The 27,311-nt window shown below is 32.4% G+C and overlaps 1 protein-coding gene across 1 annotated transcript; it reads left to right on the top strand.

Moving 5' to 3' along the window:
* Positions 1-537: 537 nt before the first annotated feature.
* Positions 538-27,311, top strand: LOC126770476 (voltage-dependent T-type calcium channel subunit alpha-1G-like). Its single transcript, XM_050489867.1, has 35 exons — positions 538-630; positions 1,257-1,390; positions 2,459-2,556; positions 7,140-7,311; positions 8,196-8,237; positions 9,475-9,751; positions 9,840-9,932; positions 10,010-10,242; positions 10,358-10,472; positions 10,878-10,970; positions 11,141-11,294; positions 11,503-11,541; positions 12,135-12,331; positions 12,403-12,586; positions 12,667-12,877; positions 12,960-13,169; positions 14,159-14,276; positions 16,509-16,664; positions 16,742-16,876; positions 17,095-17,265; positions 17,991-18,179; positions 18,302-18,594; positions 18,724-18,893; positions 19,068-19,237; positions 19,738-19,846; positions 20,182-20,321; positions 20,657-20,805; positions 21,254-21,446; positions 21,591-21,740; positions 21,960-22,121; positions 22,529-22,747; positions 23,109-23,301; positions 23,587-24,156; positions 24,258-24,487; positions 24,638-27,311. Exons 1-35 carry the CDS (start codon positions 538-540, stop codon positions 25,400-25,402), a joined length of 6,627 nt encoding a protein of 2,208 aa, XP_050345824.1. The 3' UTR covers positions 25,403-27,311.

Below are 27,311 nucleotides of genomic sequence, written 5' to 3'. Positions count from 1 at the left end.
CAACTTATTGTACAGTTAACTTTTTGTGCAGTGAAGTATATTTTTAGATAATTAATTTCATTTCACGCTATTTTATTTCACATTTTTCGCCCGTTTGAGTTTTAATCAAATCAAGTGGCGTTCAGCGTTCTCGTATAAAGTTTATAACTGAACTTTTGAAAAACTTTTGAAAAAAGAAATTACGTAATTGAAGAACTACCGAGGCGTATTTGATTAAAGAGCTCGGACTCCGATTCAACTTTTTTCATACAGCAAAGATGTAATAAGTTTTTATTATCAAGTCTTTTCTTGTAATATTATTGAAATTACGAAGGTATAATCGTAAACTAAATTCATATGGCTTAATATTATATATTTTTAAATTTTAGTATCTTTAAAAAAAAGCTTATTATTATATATTAAGTCTTATATAAGCATTTTTATATATAAGCCTACTTACGTGTGTGGACTTTAAGTTTTTAGCTTTGCTTAATATTATTATCATTAAGAAAACAAATTTCCTTAACTAAAAGCTATACATGGTTCGAAAGAATATCAATGCTGGTGATATTGCTGAACTGCATCACACTGGGCATGTACCAGCCCTGCGTTGATGATCAATGCGTCACCAACAGGTGTAAGATTCTACAGGTATGCCTTTAAAATAATTTAATTTTTTATTAGTTTTACTAAAATTTTATGGTCTGTATATAAATAATTTTGCACATTATTAATATATAATAAGATATTACTTCTTATGTCACTAGAATTAAATTACTTAACGAAAAAAATGTGTTTCGCATTATGTTGGAAATAATTGATGGATGGGTTGTCTCAGCTTTAAAAAGAATATTTATGTAAAATTAATGGTTATTGTGTAATTTTGTATGAAAAATTAATTTGTTATATTAATTTTATATCTAATGATTTTTAGGTAAGTGTACATTTCTCTAAAAATTTGAATATGTTTATTATTAATTTTCAGCTGATGGCAACATGTTATAAAATTGTTTAAGTACATTTGATATCACAACTTATAAAAAAATACTTTATAAAATATACCATACTGCTTAAAATCTAATTAATTATTATTATATAATAATAATTAATTATTATTTATGAAATATTACTTGCTTCATGTTTCATTACAAGTCAAACTAAAAATAGATTATGTCAGAACAATTTTATCAACAAAACAACTTATATATAATATCTTATGATAAAAATATTAAAACAAATTATTATTGTGTGATATTAAATGGTTTGTAATGTTCCAGGTTTTCGATGACATAATATTCGCATTCTTCACCCTTGAGATGACAATTAAAATGGTTGCGATGGGTGTTTACGGGCACGGCACGTACCTTGCCGACTCTTGGAATAGATTAGATTGCTTTATTGTTATGGCTGGGTAAGGCATTATATTATACACAGTCTGAATTAAGAATACAATTTACTGGTAGAAAGATTTCCTGTTCATCAGTTATTTCGCTACTAAACAGCTATACTGGTTTCATTTGAATTTGGTTTGGTTAGGTGAGTGGCTGAGTCAGCTTAAGTATAAGCATATAGAACAAAACATCTTAGATCACTACATTTGCAAGGCCTGAGGACTTGTGTATATTTATTAAAGTACTCATGTCTATTATCAAACTGCGGAAATGAATAACTTATCGAGTGGTATATTTACTCGTGTCTTTAAAACAATAATTAAAACATTAATGCCAATTTTATGACGAAAGTGTATGGATTCCCAGAACTATACCTAGACTATACAATTTTAGACAAAAAAAAAATCTCCTAAAATTTAAATATATTGTTTGAATAATTAACATTATTTAGTTGGTTATGTTAACAATAAAGTACCCCACAAATTTTCAAATTCATCCTCTTTATTTATAGTATAGGTAGGCGGACAGCCCACCTGATGGTAAGTGGTCATCAACCTCCATCGATATTGACTTTGTAAGAAATGTAAACCATCGCTTTCATCACCAATGTGCCACCAACCTTGGAAACCAAGATGTTATGTTTCTTGTGCCTGTAATTACACTGGCTCGCTCACCCTTCAAACCGAAACACAACAATACCAAGTACTGCAGTTTTGCGGTAAAATATCTGATGAGTGGTTGACAGACGAGCTTGCACAAAACCCTACCACCAGTACAAAATTATATTATATATGTTATATATTTTACGCTTTTTAGTAAAGAAAATTATATTGACGTGACGTGTTTTGAAAGAAATTATCTTAGATGTTACCTAAACTGCTCAAATATACTGCTGATTAATTAAACAGTAAATATTAATATTTTTATCAAAATCCAACTTGGTTATACAAGGAAGATTCGAATATTTCTTAGAATATGGGCGAACTCTAATTAAAATGTAAAGTGATCCTTTTATTTGGCATCTCCTTAATTCTAAACATTTTCTTTCTAAAATTTCCTTTAGATCTATAATGGTTTTAAATTTTCAGGGCTCTAGAATACGCTTTGAACGTGGAGAATATTAATTTATCTGCCATCAGGACTATAAGAGTGCTTAGACCATTGAGGGCCATCAACAGGATACCTAGTAAGTATAATTTCTGCTTATAGTGAGGTATTTGTTCCGGTTTTGTATTAAATTATTATTTTATATATGTACACAATCATAACAACATTCACTTGATCTATAACCATCATGGTATTTTTGTCATTCTACGGTTGAATGATTAACAAAAACCCTTCAAACATAGTTACCGTCGCAACCTAACAGGCTATTTGTCTGGTTTTAAAGAAAATCCTTGTCGAGGCACTCACAGAAATTAACTCTGAACAAAATTGAAAGCGTGGGCGGACGATCGATGAGCAACAAGTAAACCCACAAACGTGGATACGGGGAATATTAGATCAAGAGAGCTATTCTGCAAACAAATTTACATTACCCTCGAACGAATTTCACGCGTACTTTTTCGTACTACATATTTTCACTGCTTTAAATATTGATCGTCATAGTTTGTACGATTAACATATTTTTTACGAAAACATCGTCGAGAGAAACGAAGAAATTTTGTTTCGGAAATCAAATCAGCAAACTCGTTACAATAGGGTCGTAGGAATATTTGATATACACAGTGTCGCGGGATGTCAATTTGTATAATAACTTTACAAAAAAAAGGTAATTTATTTGTAAAATTGACAGAAGGAAACAAAAAGCTAGTTCAAATCTTTATTTAAATTAATTCTACGATAGAAGAACCTACCCTGGTTATTCTATCTTAGCTTTATTATTCAAAATGAATCAAATAAAGTGGTTAATACAACTGTTAATTAGCGAATGAAAGCGCCTTTAATTTTGATTAATTCAACAATAGCCCTTGTCATAGAATTTCTAAGGATCTTAAGTAAAACTAGAGCGAAGAAAAGATTTTTTCCGGCTAACGTTTTGTTTGGCCCCTTCGTATACGGAACACTAAAAATTATCCCACAAGTTCTTTGTTCACACGCACAAATGGATGTTTCTCTTGATTGCGAACTTCATTTCGAAGAAACAAAGGCGAGGCTTTATTAAAAAATATCTTTCATTCATAATTACACGTATAGAAACTAGATCCTACTTCATATTGTAGTAGTTCTGTATTTAGTACAAATGACCTGACCTTAAATTAATTACGGATGTAAGAAAAATCATTTAAAACATTTTCAATAACCAAACAAAAAAGTTGTATAATAAACTAGTTTTTACCCCTGTTATATTCCTTCCATTTTCCGGGAAAAATTGCGTTGATAATATTATACATGCGTGGTATCTCATGTAAGGGCCATTCAAAGTTGGCCCCTCGTATATATGACTGCACCGTCCGTCTATTGGCTAGCCTATGAGGTCGCAAAAACCAAGATCCTCTGAACCTCGGATCGAGACATAAAAAAGTTATTGGATATTTTTCTGTCGAGAAAATCTCATCAGCAGCGTCTGAAAATTGGCAGTGGTAACAGTCTCAAAAAGCACATCAAATTGTTGGTCCCGCATTGAACTCTTTCTGGTCTAGTCTCTTTTGAGAATGGCCACCGTAGTCAAATATGGTTGTGTAAAATATGGTTTTATTATATACTCGTCTTAGTGAGATAAAATATATACCAGTTTTTAAACGTAAGCTTTAAAATGCGTTTCATCAAAATCGATCTTTTAATTCTACTCGAATATATAATTTTTATAACAGATAGTAAATAAAAATAAAAAGATACACAATACCAAATTTTTCTTTAGCCCTGTGGTAAGAACGCGTGAATCTTAACCGATGATCGTGGGTTCAAACCCGGGCAAGCACCACTGAATTTTCATGTGCTTAATTTGTGATTATAATTCATCCCGTGCTTTACGGTGAAGGAAAACATCGTGAGGAAACCTGCATGTGTCTAATTTCACTGAAATTCTGCCACATGTGAATTCTACTAACCCGCATTGGAGCAGCGTGGTGGAATAAGCTCCAAACCTTCTCCTCAAAAAGAGGAGAGGAGGCCTTTAGCCCAGCAGTGGGACATTCACAGGCTGTTACGGTTACGGTTGAATTAGCTTGAATTTTTTTTGTATACTAAAATAACCCACCTTGCTATATTGTTCATGAAACAATGCAACTGAACAACATATTAACTTATCTTGTTGTAACATTAAGTTTATTAGTTAAAATATTTTATTTTAAATTAAGAAGAAAAATTCGGAATATGAATAAATTAATTATCACACATATGTTTTTGATATGATAAATTACAGATCAATAATGATTTATTTCTGAATAATAAGAATAGAAAAAGTTTTTAATCAATAAACCGTATAACATTTGAGACACTAGTAGCAAACCTTGCTTGTATTTTAAAATGTTGAACATATTTTAACACGTATATAAGGTGAGAAGGTATAAACAAAGACACAATATGATGTTTTACATGCTCCCATCGAAACCACTCCGCAAAATATATGCTACAGCAAGTATAACCCGTTCAAATATTAAAGTATACTGCAACGTACATATTTGCTATATGTGTCAGTTGGTTATTAAGAACTTATACAGCAAATCTAAAACTAATTTTCTTCTTCGGCTTCGCCTTCGTTTAAGGGCGTTTCTTGAAAATCAGATCATAAAAAATCGCTCTGTCAAAAAAGCAAAAAAACTATGGATCCCAATTTTACCGAGCTGATATGTTCCAACACAGGCTATATATAAGCTCGCTCGGCTCGCGCTAGCTTGAACCTTTTAACTCGCCATAACTGTTTTATTAACGTTTTTGTTAAAATGAACGATGAACAAGTAAGTACGCTAGTAATTTGGTGACCTGTGGCTTTCTGCATAGATAAAAGCTATAACCAAATCCGTGATAACATAAAATAAATTGGATTTTATTCGTTTTCATAGAAAAAAAAAACGTATTCTTTATATTCGTCGTTTAATTTTGACGTACTTACTTTATTGATTACAGTGATTATTCGACTTTTCCATTGCGTACAAAACACAATACGGAATTCTCTGTAAAATCAAGAGACAAAGCATTCTGTTTACAAAGGGGTAAAAGCAACGAAATTGTATAAATCACACCATCTAGTTGCACTCTGAGGTCGTTAGTTGAACTCGACAAAGGTTAACGACAAAGTTTCACAAAACACTGGAGAGTGAACCAGGAGAATAGTGAATGACAACAAAGACAGATATCACTAGCTTACACAAATTTTTGTCTTTCATCTATCTATGCATTTTTAATTGCTAATTATAGTTAACAACGATCAGCTAACGTGACTTTTATAGCGTTGTCCTTGAAAATGAGATAGTTTTATGTTTAGTGATATTACACTAAATATTCTTTAAAATAAAAATAGGATGGGTGAGATAAAAAATTATAAACTTGACTATTCATTTAGTAAAAAAAAAAACAAAAGGTTTGCTTTTCACAGGTTTGGTTTGTCCGTACGCTTTGAAAATTAATTATGAAGGACATACGACTAAGCAATAAAATATATAGCAATTTTATACACTAGTTGACTGTACTAACAGCGTTTGACATTTAAGAGTATATAATAATTATATTTGAATATAATAGGTAGATTAAAATCATCGACGCGATCACCTCTCTTGATCGGCTTCATAATTTAATCTAAACTAATAAATCAAGATAAAAGAAAGTCTACAATATATATAGCTTAGTACAAAAGAACGAGCTCATCAGCACCCTTGCGTATAAAATGGCTAAATAAAGACTCCCTCTGCCCTTCAATATGCTTCAGTCTACAAATTAAATAAGTATTATCAGCTGGCTTCGTAAAACTAAAATTCACATTAATGTACTAACTAGAACGTATCGGAAAAAATAATTTACTTTTCTTTACAATATTTAAATTTGTTTTCGCTATTTTTGACAAATTATCAAAATCATATAATATAACATCAGAGTGAAAAGAATAAGATGGGATTCTTATAATAAAAATCTTCGTTTATATGCATTGCCTTATATCCTCAATTAAACTAATTGTATAATTAATAAATAATAAATTTATTTATTTAAACACAAACATAATCATAAATTGATACATGGATTACAAACTGGTAAGCTTATGTACTAAGGCATAACATTATAAGTATCATTAACAAAAAGATTTGGTTTTGCTTTTATTTTATTAGGTGACTGGAACTCACTATCTTCATGGGTTATTTGAATAACCTGTGTTAAGGATAGCAATTTCCCTAGTATGGGTAAGCAGTAGGCGTAGAACTACATGCATGTAAATATTATCTATTTAAGTCTTAAAGTAAATAACAGTATTTCTATCCACAAAAAGAAACAATAAAAAGGCGATTTATTTTGAAATATATAGATGAGAAGGCTTGAAATTTGTATTCGTGAAGTTTCCTGGAAAAAGAAATAATAATTTAACTGTATTTCATTATCATATCGATCTATGAAAGTAAATTGGTGTAAAAGAGTAATTACTAGAATCTTCATTCCGATCAGGTAATAGGTTTAGGATTAACATTCAATTTAACCCTATACGACGATTTGAAAATGCTTGAACAGCTTACTTGAATAAAGGATATTTTGATTTTATCCTAAAATTAAGAAGTTTATTTGAGGAGACCAACCATATTCCACAATTCAGTCGTTCATATATTTTAATATTTTCTTTCACAGGCATGCGTATCTTAGTGATGCTTCTCCTGGACACTTTACCGATGCTAGGAAATGTACTACTGTTATGTTTCTTCGTTTTCTTCATATTCGGAATTGTTGGCGTTCAACTCTGGGAAGGCATCTTGAGGCAGCGCTGCGAACTTGTCCTACCGCCAAACGTACTACGACCTAAGTATGTTACTTAATTATTAGCACGACATTTAACGTATTGTTTCATATGATCCTGTTTATATTATGGTTAAAAGTATTGAATTAGGAATGTTTACATTTGAAAATTAAAAAAAATAGTATAGTTGTCTTAAATTTATCTGTTATGGCGTTAAACTTTATCTTGGATTGAGACTTTGAAATTGTTAATTTTGTTACCGAATTAGAAATTAAAATACAAAAATACAGTATTAGAGAACAAATACGTACAGTGCCTTGGATAAAATAGCAGTATATAATTAAATTTTTATTTTGTACCATTGCTCGAGGTTCGCTCGTTTTAGAGGCACGTCCCATTGCTCAAGTTGACTGCATGCAATATTTAACGCTTACATCACAAAGAGCACAACCAGGGCTGCTCCACGTTACGATATTTAATAAAATGACAGACTCTTTCCCACTATCGACATCACAGACGCGCATGTTCAGATAGCTAAACCACACGTTAATATTGCATTCCGTCGATATTCACACGAGACCCAGTTCGGATACACGCATGACGAATCGTTAACGTTGTTGCAAAACTAGACGTATCATGTAGTTATGAATGTCATGCATATCTGGTACATAACATCGTTCACAAAGTAACAACTCTAGTCTCGCTTAAAGAACTGACAATTAACACAGTAATACCAAGTCTAAGATATAGATTTTCGATGGTACACTATGTGTAAAGTAGAACAAATAACGTGAAGCCAAACATGTAAACGTAAGCGGATATGATTAAAAATCATTATACAAATAATAGTATTTACATATTTGGTTTCTTAATTAATGAATAACAGAATAAACCATACATATAATTAGGATACATAACACCCGTCATTGCTTCCAAACTTTATTTTCCAGAGACCTGTCCGAATGGTACAGAGTGCGCGTCAGAGTGAACTCGTAAGAATTTAGGATCACAATAAGTGTTACTATTGAGAATATGAAATCTGTTGTAACGTGTACCTTTACACATCTGCCGTCCAGATGTGCTATTTCTGTTTTTTTTTTCTCCACGAATTGGCAGTTTTATGACCAATGTTAGGGTTAAAGCAATTGAATTAAAATCACTAAATTATTAACATTCCACAGACATATGAGTAAAGAACTGCCAGTTTGTTAAATTTTGAATACAGATAACATTAGATCTTTCGGTTACTTCTTAATTTTTCGTTTATTTACACTTTTTTTGGATACAACTTATTTCCAAGCCCAATTTTGTTTTAAAAATACAAGCACTGTATAAAAATAATGAACACCACACAGATTATCGAAAAAAATATTTACGTTCCCTTTACAGATACAGAGAACACAGTTTTTAAATATCTTTAAACATATATAATATAACAAAACTAAATTTACAATACAACATTCTCACTTACCTTATTTAAGAATAAAAACGTTCTTTTTAGCTAATATTTCAAAATATTGTGTGAGAATATCGCAAAAGGTAAAATCACAATAAACCTTATGGCGGTCATCAAAAGGACAAGTATCATAACGAGCGAGGACCTAAATGATTTGGGTTTCAACTCCATGTTCCATTTGTGCCGTTAACGGATAATGGGCAAGGAGCCATTGCCGTTAATCTTCTCCATCCACTAATGTTCACCTGACTCTCCCAGTATTTCTTTATCGGCTCTTTTATTAAGGGCTATTGCTAATAATTTTCACCAGTTTAACCCTCCCTTTTGCTTTCATTGTCTGCATGCTATATTTAATGTACCATTGGTTCTGCATTAATTGCATGAATAACAGTGCCCGCTGGTATAATTATTTGCTTTCATTAGAGCTCTATATAGTCGTAATTAGTATAATGCCTTCAATTAGCAACTAAAAAATACCTACATATAAATAATATAACAATAATTTCCTAATAACTACTTTTCTCATTCAAATTTATCAACGTTAATATTAAATAATATATGAGCTTATTATTCACTACCCAAACTCATCATATTACTACCAATCTAATTCATTCTAAATATAAATTATGTTAACTTATCCATTACCGAAATTATATATATAAAGGCTCAATTATCAAAAAAAATCTATATTATATATAAAGAGATTTTTATTAAATATTCTACCGGAGCTAATATTTGGTGCAGAATTGATATATATATTTCATTGTATATAGCATCTCGTTCCACTACGAGTTCTCGAAAGAGCTAGACTACATATGCACAACGCCTGAAGACAGTGGAATGCACCTGTGTGGAGACTTCCCACCGTATCGATATGGACCTCTCGTATGCAATGAGTCTGCCAGGCCATTTTCTTACAACCATCCGACCAATAATTCTTGCGTTAATTGGAATCAATACTATACGAACTGTACCCAAAGAGGCTCGAATCCCTTTCAAGGCACCATATCCTTTGACAATATCGGTCTTGCTTGGGTTGCAATATTTTTGGTAAGTTTTATTTCATCAGTTTTTGTCGTATGAACTATATCGTAAAAAATATAGTGGAATTACTATACTAATGAAATACCACTTTTAGGTTATATCCTTAGAAGGTTGGACGGACATCATGTACTACGTTCAAGATGCTCATAGTTTTTGGGACTGGATTTATTTTGTTCTTCTTATTGTGGTAATTTTCCATGAATACTTAAAAGTGTTTATTAAGCTCTTTAAACATTTATAGTACAAATTAGTTATTTTTTTTAGATTGGATCATTTTTCATGATAAATCTCTGCTTAGTCGTAATTGCAACTCAATTCAGTGAAACAAAGAAACGTGAAATGGAAAGAATGCGAGCTGAGCGTGCACGCTTTACATCTTCATCAACGCTAGCTTCGTCGACTAACAATAGTGAGCCGGCTACTTGCTACGCTGAAATTGTCAAGTATGTCGCGCACTTGTGGAGAAGGTTCAAAAGGCGGATGGCGAAAAAAATCAGGTAACAAAGGAAATATAAACCGGAGTCATATTTTATTTTTCACCAACAATTTTTAATTAGCAGAAGATTGTATATAACAAATTAATTTTAGACATTATTTTAAATTTTATTTTAGGGTATATAAATATCAACGAGCTCAACTGCAATGGCGAACAAGTCGTGAAACACTGCAATTACCATCAAATCGTCCGAAACAGCATCATCCTTGCTGTCCCCGTGTACACCCACAGGTATATTTTAATGTAGATCAGTCAGTGTATAATACACTGATACATAATTCGTTTGAGAAATATAATATGAATCAAATGAAGAAAATCTGATATCAATATAACTCTAACCTGGTACCCGGTGTGATGGTTTTATGAAAAGTAAGAACCGGCAAAATCTGATCTTGTGTTGTCATTTACACCAATATTCTATTACTAAACAATAAAAATTGTCAATATGAAGTTTAGCTAATATAATTTATAATACCAATGTTTGAGCCGAAGCGCATTTTGTGCATGTAAACCAGAAGGATTATGTGTATTTCTTCTATAATAAAAGTAAATAAAAGTACAAAAAATAACATACGAGTCATTTTGTATATGTGTGTTGAAGTTAAATCAAAATTTATTCTTCCTTTCCCAAACTAGGGTAATGGAAAAGGTGGTGATGAAGCAGGAGACGAACCACTTAGCAGACCGAGCTTATTACGAGTACCTTCGCTCTCTGCTGCAGATCTTGAGGTACTACAGTAAAACTAATGTATTGAAATAAACCAATTGACTACATTTTGTAATTAGTTACTAGCTCTTTATTTTATTTGAACGAGTTAAAAAATAGTAAAATATATTCGTATATATTTTCGGACAAAATTTAGTACAGACGTACGTATGATCATTTTTTTTATATACAGAATGCATCAAATCTGTCACTCTTATCGCCTCCGTCCCTTGCTCGAAGACGATCTTCAGTAATGTTTAGTGACACAGTTCTTCTACATGTGCCGAACGCGCAAAACTTGGCTCATCCACACAATATTTGCTCATCCGAAAAAATGACACAAACTGGTAAGAACGATAAATGGCATTATATTAATTATGAAAATTTGTAATAACAACAACAACATCGTGTGATAATTACCATCTTATTACGTTAGGCCGCACATTTCTTAATTTAACTAATCTTATATTCTATTCGTTATTTTCAAATTCTTCAAACTTACTATTTCTTGTGAAAAATCAAAACTTTTTTTAACAAATAAAAAAATATTTATAGATTCATTGTGTCAACGTGACTGGCTTAAGTGCCAAAGTGGTGAGTCTAGAGAGGTAGATCTAGACATGATGTTAGACGGGCATGCGCAACTATACCTGATCTTCACTATTATCTTGCACTTCTTACAATCTTTGATGAAGAGAACATAATTAAAAATATAAGTCGATTAAAACACTAGTACGAAAACGTGATAAATATAATTTATCTTGTGATAACCCTCAACTTATATTTTGTAAAATATCAATGGAATAATAAATATTAAAACATCTATCAACTATCTAATGTTCAGAATCTCAAGAGACTTTTACAAATCGCGGATTTCCATTGTAGAATATCTTTACTCTTACATCAATTCTTATAATTACTCCTTTCATTTCTTCAATAGATGTCACTGCTCCGCTTTTAAATATTAATGTGTACGTATGTAAAAAAAATCGGAATTCCGTATCGTTCACTTCAACAAATGTTAGATTTAGTTGCATTATAAGTATCATAAGATGTAAATGTTTTTTTTATTTTGATGTTAAGTATAATATACCTCATGATACTTTTAATAATATAAACCTTTAGACTATAAATTTATGTATAAAATTAGCATATCTGCACAGTAGTGACACTAATTTTGGGCATAGAGTTCGACCTGCCGGCAGGAGAGACAGCGGAAGAACGTGCAGCCGCAGGTGGAACCATGTCATGTCAAGAACTACTAGCATTGTCTGGAGCTTTATCAGCTGCCTTACCGACTGGACAAGTCGCTTTAGATTCATTCTTTGAAGAACTGACCAAAGGAATTAGCAAACGAGCTGGTGAAGACAAATTAGAAACGAAGGTAATAGTAACATTTACTTAAATTAATATTAAGTAAGGTAAGTAGGTACTAATCTTCGATCATTGTTACAGATTGTGGAAATAGATGATTTTTCATGTTGCGCTGAACTCATAGCAGCTGAAGCAGCGGCCGCTGAAAAGAAGAAAGGTCGACTTATTAAAGCTTGTGTAAGACTCTGGAGGCTGATAATGAAACGTTTTTCGTTATTAAGAAAACATATAAAAGAAATTGTAAATCACAAATATTTTCAACAAGGTATTATTTAAGAAAATAGAATTTTAATTTATTTATGTAGAAAAAAATATTAAATATTATTCATTTTAAATTCTCTAAAGGTATTTTGCTGGCAATTTTAATAAACACATTATCCATGGGAATTGAGTATCATAACCAACCAGAAGAATTAACGGTTATAGTTGAATACAGCAACATTGTATTCTCTGCTATATTCGCAGTAGAGATGCTCCTTAAAATTATTGCTGAAGGACCTTTTAAGTATATATCAAATGGATTTAATGTGTTTGATGGTGTCATTGTGATCTTAAGGTAAATATATTATCTTAAATATGAAACTTTACATATATTTACTCATTCCTGATATTACATTAAAATTTACTTTTTTATATAGTGCATTTGAACTAGCACAAAGTATGGGTAACGAACATGATTTAGCTGGAAGTTCAGGATTATCGGTGTTAAGAACATTTCGACTCTTGCGCATTTTAAAGTTAGTGCGCTTTATGCCAAATCTTAGACGCCAGCTATTCGTCATGTTGCGGACAATGGATAATGTCGCCGTCTTCTTTTCGCTTCTGGTTCTATTTATATTTATATTCAGGTAATTATACGCTTCGTATATTGTACGCTTTCATCGATATCAATAATACGATTATATTTTATTATTTTTCGGGCAAGGTATTGGGGTTACCATTTCAAATTTAAATTATGATATAAAATAATAAATAAAACTTATAAAATTAAAATGCATGAAGTTAAAAAAGTTTTAAAGGGAAGGATTATAAAATGATTTTATCGATATAAAATTGAACATTATAAAAAAATATTATTTATTTATTGTTTTTATTTTTTATTATCTTTTAATAATCTTTAAAGAACAAAAGTGATCTCTATCAACTTTGCGACTAACTGCAATCTTCTCTTAACATGTCTTATTCTAATAAACAGGCTTTGTTTTTCTTGTTTTGTTTTGTTACCTACGATTTTATTATATATCTATGATAATATTTTCCGCTGATATCTTGAAAATCTAAAATATTTCGTCGCCAGTATTTCTCGTCCCTTTATTGTAAATTAAGCGTTACTTATTTCTATAGTAGCCCTAGTAGTTTCAATTAGACTACAATAAACAATATAGCAATCAAAAAATGTTTGATTTTATAAATTTTTTTTCGTAGACAGTGAAGATTTATACGACACCTCATAAAATATAAAATAGTTTCTACTTAACTGTCACACCCGCATCCTAACCTGTGCACTATCTAACTGTGAGTGATTTCTCCTGTTTTCATTTCTGCCTTACCCTTATCTTTTAGCCATTTCTACTTTTGACATTAATGGTACATACACCACCACTATCCACACTCTTTACAACTTTTTCTCTTCTTCTTAATCTTATTTGTAATAGACTTTCATGCTTCCTGCTTCTTGTCCACTCGGTTAATTTACACCTTGCACTTCTCACTTATCATCTTAGATTTAACCTACACTTATATATTTAATACTTTTATTAATGTATCCTCCAATAACATCGAAAAAACTGTAGTAATCGCACTTTTATCTAATCGTATATTGCGTGATAACGTTCAGCATCCTCGGTATGAACCTCTTCGGGTGCAAATTCTGCAAGAAAGATGAAGAGGGCGATGTAGAGTGCGACAGAAAAAACTTTGATACGCTCTTGTGGGCCTTTGTCACGGTGTTTCAGGTATTGAACATTTTAAATTAAAGAACCTAACAGACAATCCAAAAACAGACAGAACTTGCAACATTACTAAACGCTTACTTACGGGTCCGTTAGCAGTAAACACTCACGACAGAATGACAATCATTTTCATTGACGATTGTCCTTGTGACGGCTTATCGACTAACCACGCGAGTACACAACGACTCTTCACTATGCTGCAAGATATTTGGCCTTTGACAAAATTTTGTGCACATGTTATATCGAAGCAATCCAACTTGCAGCTCAGTGCGTTGTCAAACAGGCGTTCAGACGCGTAACCGCTACACTAGAACCCGCGTAGTACAGAAATAGTACCATTGGTAACAGATAGCTCGAACATCATTTAGAATCACGATCCACCTATGTTGTGCCGTACAGTATTCCCATCAAAAGTTGTCGAAGCACATTCTTAGTCTGAGAGCTTGGTTGATTCGTAGGGTAGATTAGGTTGATCGAGCCGAGTCGCGGGTTACCCTTCGTCAGTTCCTCTGATTCCACTACTACAGCTGTATTCAGTTAAACAACTCTATCACTTTGCATGCTGCTTCTATTTAGGTCTGTATGAAACAAGTTATTTTGGAAATTTTAGTCAATTAAAATTTTTCACTGTTTTGCTACACCTCTTTTTCAGCAATTTCACTTGTTTCGTCAGGATATCCTGCATTTTCCTTATTTCAACAGCGACCTTATTTCCGATTCTTTCCTCTATTTTAAAAATAAAATGTTTTTTAAATTCCTAAATTAAAAAGTTATTGTTTTTTTATATTTTAACAAAACTTATAATAATTTATACTATTGATTTCTGCATCGAGGCATCTTTAATGCATTTAAATGAATGAATCAATATCTACATTCAATGAATCATAAAGTATTTGAATGATTTTTTTTATTATATTTATGCACTTTTGTTTGCCTATTTTCTATTTCAATTTTTATTTTATTGCATTTGATTATTCAGAGATAATGAGGCAGTATATAAAGATGAATGTTAATTAAGATAATACTTTATGGGGAACTTGCACTAAATAACGATATATAAATACATTATTTAATTAAGATTTATTAACATGCCCGTTGGTGGTGGTGTATCAACGGCGATAACACTGCTTAACTAATTTGACCGTAATTTGTATTGTTTCGTTCATGTTTATTTAATTTACGGTAGAGACACAAATATAATTTTCCAGATATTTAATGGTTTTATCTTGTGCGTGTTGTGATAAGACGTGTCGGTTATACAACTCTTAATATTAAACTCTACCCTAAATTAATGTATGCATCGTTCAACATGGGGTCGCAGTGTTAGCGTCGCGTACGCACTTTACATCGTCTCGACGACTCGGTCGCGTATGCGCATAGCATTTTGTTTTTCTTTCATTTTTTCATCGGGCCCACATCATGCAGTATTCTCGGCATGTATCTATTCGGTGGTAAGTTTTGCAAGTTCGTCGAAGATAACGGATCCGAACGGGACTGTACCTGCCCGGAGATCGTCTCGCATCATCCCAAGTGTGAGTGCGACAGGAAACATTTTAATAATATTCTCTGGGCTACCGTCACTGTGTTCCAGGTAAGTCTTGAGAGACTAATAAAAAGTTACATTGTCGATTAATTTGCGATCCCGTTCGAAATTTTACTGGCTTTTAGAGGGTAGAAATTGCGTGTTTCTCGTATTGGAAACGATTTCTAATAAACTTTGGATATTGTCGTCTTAAGTTGGTTCAATTTAGCAATAGATTGTAGTACAGTACATAATCTTTAGGAATGTTTAAAACGATAACGAGAAACTCGCTAAAGTAGTTCATTTATCGAGTATTTATTAGTTGTATACAGTGCATTTATAACGAGCAAATAGAAATTAGTGCATCTTGCTTATAGTGTATTAGTTAATGCTGGACCCTTTTTGCTTGTGTACTCCAACCGCCGTCTGTGTTACCTTTCATTGATGTGTAAAGTGTTGTGTACACTAACACAACGACATGAAACTTATTAACACTAACACGTTCTTTACTTACAGTTATTTTTATTTGATTCGTTTTTGTTTCTTAACATTTATACTAACAACTTTTCCACAACGTTAAGGCACGACTTATACACAATACGACAGCACACCTCGCTTATTATGATTTATTACGGAAATATTTGAAAATACATGTTGTGGTAGATTGAATTGATATTTGTTATATAATTTTAAATAAGATCCCGTATTTACAGGTATTGACACAGGAAGATTGGAATGTTGTATTATTTAACGGCATGGAAAAAACAAGTCATTGGGCTGCGTTGTACTTTGTAGCTTTAATGACTTTCGGCAACTACGTTTTATTTAACCTACTCGTAGCTATACTTGTAGAGGGTTTTAGCTCAGAGGTACATTAATTGAAATGTAAATGTAGTTTTGCATTATTAAACAATATTCGAAGTAACATTTCAATGTTCGTTTTTAGAGAAATGAAAGAAGGGAACGCGAGCAACGCGAATTGGCTAAATCGAAGTTGTCGAGCGAATGTTTTTCTGACAACAACGAATTACAATACGACGAATCCAATTCAGGATCTCACTCTAGTGACAGTTTTTCCCAGGTGACTTTATTTTATTTCAAACACGTATTTTTGTATCAAGCATGTATACGTACTATTATATGCATCAGTCGAATTGTAAAACATCAGATTGTCTACGAGTGTAATGGCGAATTTAGCTATTTTCAAGTGAAACCGGTACATGTTTAAGCAAAAATAATATAATTAAATTTAATGAACAATATCGAAAAATAAATCTTAATTGTTATTGTTAAATTCAGAATGAAATAAAGAACTACTGGAAATCAGCAGACGATGTGAGGAAAGCGAAAGACGACGTTAACGGTCACAAAGATAAGACCACAAAAGTTCGACGTAAAACTAAATCATCAGCTCATCATCCATCATTATGTAAAGATTGCTCGCAATCCAACAAATGTAACATACAAAAGGTAAATAATTCATTTATAAACATACATTTGGAGGTAAAATGTGATGAATAAAATGTATATGTATTTTTGAAAATTGTAGTGTAGTTAAGCTTTAGCTGTGACCTCTGTTGGTTGTGTACCAATAGTAACTTATTTTCCATAACTTGCATCGATAAACCTACATAAAATGTCAATTTAATTTATGCATATATACATAAATAAACCACACATATAAACATCCAACACATTAAATATAGTTCTCAAATCGTGTAATATATCATGTAATATATCGAATAAACCTCTTATATTAAAACATTTTATTGATATTACAAAAAATTCAGCATTCATTCTCTCGCATAGTACAAAAGGTTTTTATACGTTTTTTTAAATCAACTTGCTCTCGGATACACGTGTTACAAAGAAACACCTAGTCGTATTAAATCGAGACTTTCTGTAAATAAACTGTTTGAAAAGGTATTGAATCAGACGAAAACGGTTTCAATTCAATCCAATCTATTCTCACTATTCTCAATATGTTCCAATCTAAGGATCAATTACTTTCACCCAATTACACTGAAGAAAGTTAAGGAAAAAATGTGTGATGTTTAAAAAATTGTCAAAAAACTGTAATATTCGAATAGGCTTAGTTTAGTTGTCTTCAGACGTCATCCGATAAGTCATATAAGTTTTATAATAAAAAGAAACCTAACGAAATATTATGTAACTAATGATTATAAAAATTTTAGGAATCAAAAATGTTAGCCAATACTGAGAACAGTACAGTCGTACCAATGATTACGCACACAGCAGCTACACCACAAGATTCACCATCAACAACTTTGGAACCTGGCACGACATTTAGAGACTTCAATGTAGCTTTGACATTAGAAAGATCAACGATGCTGTCAAGCTTAGATTCCATTGACCGGAGTTCTGTACGTATTATACCATTTTTGGTAATATCATAGTATGCTTAATACTTGCTTTACTAAAAATCAATTACTAAAAAAATTAAATCTTTTAAATTATATAATTATAAATTCCCATTTTATTTCAGTGTACCAGCATACCAGGTTTATTAAAACCACCTAATAGTTACACTCTGACACTTCACTCCGCAGCCGCTCAATTAGGTGCTGAGAAAGCCAGACTTCCTCCAATGTCCCTTGCCCCACCACCCTTGTCTCTCGCTCCTCCTCCATCCAGATCTATATCTCCCGCGTCAACTCCAACCACACCAAGATCTGTACCTTCTCCGATACTCCCAGAAAAAAACCTACAGGTCACTATCGCAAAAGACGATAATTGTCTAAACGTGACTGACAAGTCTAGTTTGCTGAGCTCACAAAAGTAAGTCTGAGATCTTAGAGAAACACTTTTTTACTCATCGTTTTTTGCAATTAGCAAAGGATTTTATTTTGCATACAGTGCCAAGTTAAGTATATGTTTCAGTTACTATAGTTAAAAGTAAATTTTCAGAAGTCTCGCAATAACTACTCCAACCGTTAATGGAGACGATAAGTGTAGAGTACAGCGGGGATATAGCTGGCGTCTTTCAAGACCAAGCTTGCGACGCAAAAAGCAAAGAACGGGATCTGATTCAGACGCTGTTATACTAAACAATGGTCGTGACCACGCCGCTTGCAATGGTAAGAAACGAAAATGAATCTTATAAGATTCAATGATAATAATCAGTTTAGAATTTTCTTTGGCATGAACAGACTCAAAAAAATTAATCAAGTTGTATAAAATTTACCTAGTTTTTAAATTATTCTTGATCGATGTCGTAAAAAAATATTATATTAACTATTCATTGTCCATAGGTTCAAATTTACGAAAGAACGAACTACTCCTCTCGTCTTCGATGGTGATCAAGAATGACACACAATCAGAATTTCCAAATAACCGTTCCAAAGCACAGCTGCCAGCTGCAAGAGTACTTGCGCCACCAGCGAGACGAGTTTCAGCTCACACTACTCCTATACTACCAGATGTAAGTAAATCATTATTAATATTTATTAATATTACATTATTTTGTTCTTTTTTTAAATTTAGTATAGTCAAATTTTTAAAGAGGCTATTTTATGGTAAGTGGTCACTACCAGCAATAGACTTTGACACTAAAAAATACTAACCATTTAAATGCCAAGGTGCTTCAGACCCTAAGATGTAACATCCCTTGCGCATTCAATGTTCGCTTCACTGAACCACTCACTTACTGCTTAATATATAAATACACTACATCATTCTTAAACTTAACACTTTACAGGTTACAGCGCACAAAATTACAGACTCAATTTTTATTAACTTACATTACGATACTATTTAAACATATTCACTATTTTTTTCTCTTATTGTTTACTTTCAATACAATACACGATAACTTTAAATACAATATTATAATACAATAATCACGAATGTCTAGTGCCAGTAATTTTAAATATTTAAACAATACAAATGAAATAGATTTTTTTATCACATTTTACGTTTAAGGTATCGTGGAAAGCACCAGAAGCTGGTTTTTCATCAGACTCTACAGTTAGACTAGACACTGTGAAAACTCCTCCACATAGATTATCCCTTACAAATGATTATTTAACAGGTGAGTTTTGTACTTTAAACATTAAAAATAAATAATAATAAAAACGCATTTCTTTAAAATATGGTATTTTAATTTAGTAATAATTTACTTACATAAAATACTTTATTTAACATACACAATCTCGCCTAATAAGTAAGCGCTAGATTTTTTATTTCCATCGCCGACCATTATCTAAATAATAGACTTGTCATTAAAAGGCGAAATTTATAAGTACCACTAAGGATAGTAGATTCAGGATTAACAAACATGTCAATAAAAACGTAGCCGTACATAGCTACATAAAACTAGAATAATGTTGAAGTACTTCTAGCACAATTATTTAAATATGTTTGCAGTGACCACGGTATCCGAAGTAAAGGCTAGTAACCTAACGCCGACAACACCACAACTCGCTCAGATACCACCGCGACCACGAAACGACTCATTACGACCAAATAATCAAGGGTTGCCTTTGATTAAGCAAATCAACGAAGACGTAAATGTTATTGACTTTATATACTACATTAAGTCCAAAAATAACTGCAAAAATTATATGTTCATGTTGAAAATAGTTATTAATATATTATTAGCTATTTTAAATTGCAGGAGACGGTGATAATATGAAATTAAAATGTGCTAAAATTTCTAGGTTAAAATAAATATAGTGTTTTCAGATGACAGAAAAAATGGTAATATGACATTATAATTACACTGTACAACGAACTCAAGTAAAACCGGTCGATTTCACCATGGACACATTATTGATAACCAAATCACTTGCTTGTTTTAAAATAAAATAAAAAACAATATTTAAAATATACACATTTTCAGGTCACGATAAACAACAATATTTGTATTTTCTCATCGAGATTCGATAGACGGCAGTTTAGATTTAAGGATCTTTTTCGATTTATGGAACCGACGGGGTGTCTTAAGGAAAAAGAGGATTATTCTCTTTACATATTTGCTCCAAATAACAAGTAAGAAATAAAATATGGTTACATTTTTTATTGGCTTGGATAATCACATTGAGTATCCAAACGTTAAGTAAATATTGGTTAAAGTGACACTTATTGAATTTGTATTATTGGCTTTGAAACTTGACATCTATCCATCTTGGGAATTTCAATTAACGTATCAGAGGAGATTGCGAATTCTCAGAGGATTGCTATTATACTCACGAAGTGCAGCGAGGTGTCTAATTGATTATAATTTATCGGTCTTCGAAACGTGGTAGTTCAACTTGTATTATCTTTCAAATAATAATGATATATATTTATATATCTTATTGAAGAAGATGAATAGCAATGTATAGCTTTAATCGATTTAAAAATAACACAAATATAAATCTTGTTGTTTTTTTTAATGTTGTTAGAAGTTTAATTTCATCTTTTAAGTACAAATTCTCTAAAACTTGACACTTTTCAGGATAAGAAGATTATGTACGTGGATGGTTACGAGAAGTTGGTTCGACAACATAGTGCTATTGTTCATAGCATTAAACTGTATTACACTGGCCATGGAGCGACCTAACATTCCCCCTGATTCTAAAGAGAGATCCTTCCTTTCAAGCGCTAATTACGTTTTTACCGTTGTATTTGCGGTTGAGATGTTTATTAAGGTTACTTTTTATTCTTACTTATTTTTTTTTCATTTTGATCTTAATTCTTTATTTAAAATATTTTTATGTTCACGCCTACATTTAATAGTGATTTGATTTTAATGTAAGTTTTTTATTAAATTTATTTAATTCTATTGTATGAAGGTGGTGGCATCTGGAATGTTCTACGGATCGGAAGCATATTTCACTTCAGGCTGGAACATAATGGACGGATCACTCGTCATTATATCTATAATTGACCTATTGATGTCTTTAGTATCTGAATCCAGTCCAAGAATATTTGGAATTTTAAGGGTAAGTATTGGAAAAAAGTATAGTCGTGTGATATATATAATATCATATACCACACGACGCATTGCGTACTTTCATTGTATGTTACGTGCACTTCTCAGAATCATTTTAAGTTAAGTGACTACTATGACTATTCCAAAAATAAATTTAATAAAAAAAAAACAAATTAATTGTAAAATATTTAATATTACGAAAAATTTCAAGCAAGAATAATTATTTTAGGTATTTAGATTATTAAGATCATTGAGGCCTTTAAGAGTAATAAACAGAGCCCCGGGTTTGAAATTAGTGGTTCAAACATTGTTATCATCACTGAGACCTATTGGGAATATTGTACTTATATGCTGTACGTTTTTTATAATTTTTGGTATACTGGGAGTACAGGTTGGTATCACTTCACATACACTTTTCATAATTACTTCATTATCTATATGAGCCCTAGAATTTCTTAAATATTTGACTTAGATTATTAATCATTAATTAGAATAGGAAATATAACATCATATTATGAACAGATGAATAATTATAGTGCTTATTTATTGCTCTAATGCGGGTTGAATACACATGTCGCAGAATTTCAATGAAATTAGACACATACAGATTTTTTCACAATGTTTTCCTTCACCACCGAGCACGAAATGAATTATAAGCACAAATTAAGCACATGAAAATTCAGAGCTGCTTGCCGGATTTGAACTTGCGATCATGGTTTAAGATTCACGAGTTCTAACCACTGGGCAATCTCGCCTCATAATAATGTACAAGCTCATATAAATCATGTTTTTTTTTAGTTATTCAAAGGAGCGTTCTTTTATTGCGAAGGCGCGAATATAAAAACTGTTAGGAATAAATCCGAATGTCTAGCGATAGAAGGCAACGTGTGGGTAAACAGGAAGTATAACTTCGACGATTTGGGTAAAGCTCTGATGTCACTGTTTGTCCTTAGTTCGAGGGATGGGTGGGTTAATATTATGTATACGGGTCTTGACGCCGTTGGAGTTGATCAACAGGTACGTTAGAGCTTATTTAAAGTCCAAATGCTTGTTATATATTTAATCAGAATAAAATAATACAATATATATTATCAAATATATACCATAATATCAAATGATTATTTATTTAAAAATTGTAGAGTATTATTTTCGGAAGTTATATACTATTATAAACTATGAATTGATTTTATTATAATATCAATGCATTTTGTATATTCGTAGTTCATTGTTTTTATATTATAACGAACCATTTCTCCGTAACAGTATTAGATGTATCACATTAAGTAATAAATAATTGTGTTATTAAACATTCTCAATCTCGTTATCACAAATGACTTTAGAAACTATAAGTAAGTGTTCTTTTGTTCTGTTTCAACAGCCAATAATAAATTATTCGGAATGGCGACTTCTTTACTTTATCGCGTTTATATTACTGGTGGGTTTTTTCGTACTGAACATGTTTGTGGGAGTCGTTGTGGAGAACTTTCACCGCTGCAGAGAAGAACAAGAGAAAGAAGAGAGAGTGAGACGGGCTGCTAAACGAGCACTGCAAATGGAAAAGAAAAGACGAAGTAAGAAATATGTCGTAGTTACAACTTTTTGAGAACATTGAAAAAAAAAAAATATCTAAATGATTTTTTTTTCACCAAATATGATTCCTAAAAAGTTAACATTGAAATACTTGAATTATTAATGTCTTTTTATTTCCAAAACTATTACAGAATTCGTAATGTAATGGACCTTTTGATATACTTGAGACAATTTTTTTTCATGAAAAAACTAAGATTAATGTTATGTCGGAATTTCTTATAATAAATTGAATTAAGTTAAAAACTCACAAATTCATTTTGTTACAGAAATGCATCAACGACCTTACTACGCGGATTACTCCCAATACCGTCTCTTTGTACATAACGTCGTCACTTCAAAGTATTTCGACTTAGCCATAGCAGGTGTTATCGGTCTCAATGTCGTTACCATGGCTATTGAATACTATAGAATGCCACCAGCGTTGCAATATGCATTGAAGATATTTAATTACTTCTTTACGGCCGTTTTCATACTTGAAGCGGCCATGAAACTTGTGGCGCTCGGTTTCAAAATTTATCTAAAAGATAAATGGAACCAACTCGATGTTATAATTGTAATACTATCAATTGTGGGAATAGTATTAGAAGAATTAGAAACGAACATAATACCAATAAATCCAACAATAATGAGGGTCATGCGAGTGTTGAGGATCGCGAGAGTGCTGAAGTTGCTGAAAATGGCGAAGGGCATAAGGGCGTTGTTAGATACGGTAATGCAAGCGCTGCCGCAAGTCGGAAATCTGGGACTGTTATTTTTTCTTCTGTTCTTCATATTCGCGGCTCTGGGTGTCGAATTGTTTGGCAGACTGGAATGTTCAGATGAGATTCCTTGTCAAGGTTAGTAAATGAAAAATATAAACAGGTTTTGATTTGTCCATTACTTTTTATTACAATTACAATGGATTTATTTTCATTCATAACAATTGTACTATCAATAGGTCTCGGGGAACATGCCCATTTCGCTAACTTTGGAATGGCGTTTCTCACATTGTTTCGGGTGGCGACGGGTGACAATTGGAACGGCATTATGAAGGACACTCTGCGGGAGGACTGCGACAGCTCCGTAGATTGCGTGCGGAACTGTTGCGTGTCAACTATTATTGCACCGATATTTTTTGTCGTATTCGTACTTATGGCGCAGTTTGTCCTCGTCAACGTTGTAGTTGCTGTAAGTTTAGTTTTACGTTAACTGATATTGTTATTAAATATTTACTGTTTATTAATAGTTCTTGCGCTCTAGATATTACATATATCAACCAATATTATAATGGGCATTGTTTAATCTGACATTTATATGCACGATTTTGTTCGTTTTTAGGTCCTCATGAAACACCTAGAAGAATCCCACAAACAAATGGAAGATGAAATTGACATGGACGTTGAACTGGAACGCGAACTGGAACGAGAAGCTGACGATGAAGAAGACAGGGCACTGTGTCGTGCGCTCGAGCAATGTACTTCACCACCTCGGTCTTTAAACAAGGTACCATCCCTTCCGGCAAATTTCACTTATAGCGAGCCAAAGCAACAGCCGATACCCTCACCCGCACGCAGACGACGCACACTACACTCGCACCACGCTTTACTACCAGCGGCCCTACCACAAAGACGAGCCTCCCTCTCGCCTCATGCATTCGGACGACGTCGACAGGACTCCACTGAGACACCGACTGCACTCTATGAGGAGGACGCTCGTTTCATCGATGCCGACGATGTCGACGAACTCGAACCTGGAAGCCCGCCACGAAGAGACTCATTCGCACAGAACAGAAGACAGCGAGCCGACAAGAGGAACTCACTTCGCGGTGAGGAGGCAAGGCTCCTGCGGCCGGCTCCAGTTCTGCTTGCTGTCCCCACGACCAGGCAGAGCATCCGACGAGGTAGCTCCAAGCGAACGATGTCCGCGGATTCAGGTGCGCCGAATGACATATCGCATGCGGCCAGCTCTTCTCCACAGCTTTCCCCTGATGACCCAACAATAACTGAGGAGGAGGAAATCAGGATCGTCATAGCTGAAAGACGAAAGATCGATCCAGTGAGGCCGGAAGCTGAGGACGTAGAGCTGTCGGAGCGTGGCTCCTAGTCCAGGCGGGGCCGGCCGCAGCAACACCACGAGGTCTACATCTGAATCAACTTAGATCAGGAATCTAGGTGTGAACCTCTTCCCTCTCCATACGACTTCCTGCCTTCCTTCCGCGAGAGTGATGGATCATTCAAAGTTTGGACTCGGTTGTAAAGTGACAGTGAACGTTGTGTATTAAATTTGATGACTTTTTCAAGGATAAACTAGAACTAAACTTTGATCACTTTTTTAACCGATTGAGTGGATGTTCGTTTTTATGTTCAGCTCTGTTCTATTCTCTTACGTCTGATCTATTCCGAAATCCTTTATTTCCCACTGCGGCCGGTTCGACAATTTTATCGAGAGACTTTAATAAATTTAAGATTTATTTTTTAACTTAGTTAGGTAGCCGTTAGAACTAGTCAATTTTGTGGTGGTGGGATGTTTTCTACGAGTGCTAATACTTCATAACTTGTTTTAGTAATTTATTCGTACGGTGCTTGTTGTCAATGTTTGATTCGTTGTGTAAATTTTACTTTAGGACTCTGAAAATCCTCAACGAATAATCTGTTTGCGTGTGATAATATTTAGTTTTGATTGATGTTTGTGGTTTTGTTTTAGGTGTCGTATGTTAGATTTAATTTTAATTTTAAGTACGGGTTTCGAATCATTGAAATTTAGAGCTGTATAAGTTAACGGTTTGAAAAGCCTATTATAATGTTGTTTTAAATGTTAATATTTAGTTTTTACTATACCGACATGTAGTAAAGGACTGTTTAGACTCGTAGTGAACTTTATCTAGTTAAATCTATGTCAATCTATTAGTATTAAAAACAGAACCAAAAGTTCGCGAATTGAGTAATATTCTCTTTTAAGACAAAATAATATTTTCTGAATATAAATGAATCCTATTTTCATACAAAATCATGTACTTATTTAGATTTTAACTGGCAATACGCACATGTTAGGAAGTAGAATTACATTCGAATTGTGAGATACATTTCTAACAAAGCAGATAACATAAAACGATTTCATGAACCACAGTAGGTTTGAATAATCCTAGTGTTTGTATTTAGCGATGTATTTTAATAGCGGTGCCAAATTTACAGATGTTTTATTAAATTTTATTTACACATTGTCTTTAAAATTCTATTTACTCTATGCTCAGTATCATTTTTTTAGTAATTTCGAAAGACGACACTCGTGTTTCTTCTTAATATATTTTATTTTATTACAACGTATGTAGTTCTCGTTATGAAAGATGTCATTAGTTAGGGAAGTCAGCAATAAATTTTATACTTCAACTGTGCCTTTCCTATTTCTAATAAATTAGCTTGTGAATCGATGATAGGCTCAGATGTATATTGTAGTTTAACAAATTATATAAACAAATGTTACATTTCTTTAAAAAAATCACTTTGCACTTGAATTATTACTTCCAAATCAGAGATATCATTCCAATTATTGATTTTTCATTTTTCATAGCACTTTTCTTAATTATTTCATAATTAAAGATTTTTATATTATTCTTGCGTACTAATTACGATAAATTCAACTATTGCATTTTTGTATCGCATTTTTCTTGCTTTTATTTTTCTTTTTCTTTATATTTCTTACTTCGTTCTAAATATAATACTGTCTTCCACAATCCTTTTTATACACAATATTTCCAATACAATTCAATAATCGTTCTTAATGAAACTGTAGATTTTTCCATTAACATAACATAAAAAATATATTTCATGTAAAATGAATTGATTAAATGGAATTTAGTAAAATTAAGAATAGTATTTTCGTGATAAAAGCAAATTTCGTGATAAAATGTTTAATTGTTTTTTTCGGTACTGACTGTATAATAAGTTTAAGAGGTATGAACAATGTTCATTAGTTGAGTACACCTGTTACATTTAGCTGGTGATCTGTCGAGTAA

This window comes from Nymphalis io, chromosome 9, assembly GCF_905147045.1.
Source record: "Nymphalis io chromosome 9, ilAglIoxx1.1, whole genome shotgun sequence".
Classification (NCBI taxonomy): Eukaryota; Metazoa; Arthropoda; class Insecta; order Lepidoptera; family Nymphalidae; genus Nymphalis; species Nymphalis io.
Note: the sequence above shows the minus strand (reverse complement) of the source record. Positions and strands in the feature narration are given on the sequence as shown.

What these genes read in the sequence shown, in the direction of transcription:
- LOC126770476 (XM_050489867.1), top strand. Translation starts at nt 538, where the DNA reads ATGCTGGTGATATTGCTGAACTGCATCACACTGGGCATGTACCAGCCC. An exon ending in ACAAATGTAACATACAAAAG is followed by an intron (nt 17,266 to 17,990) that starts GTAAATAATTCA and finishes TAAAAATTTTAG; the next exon opens with GAATCAAAAATGTTAGCCAA. An exon ending in ATATTTGCTCCAAATAACAA is followed by an intron (nt 20,806 to 21,253) that starts GTAAGAAATAAA and finishes GACACTTTTCAG; the next exon opens with GATAAGAAGATTATGTACGT.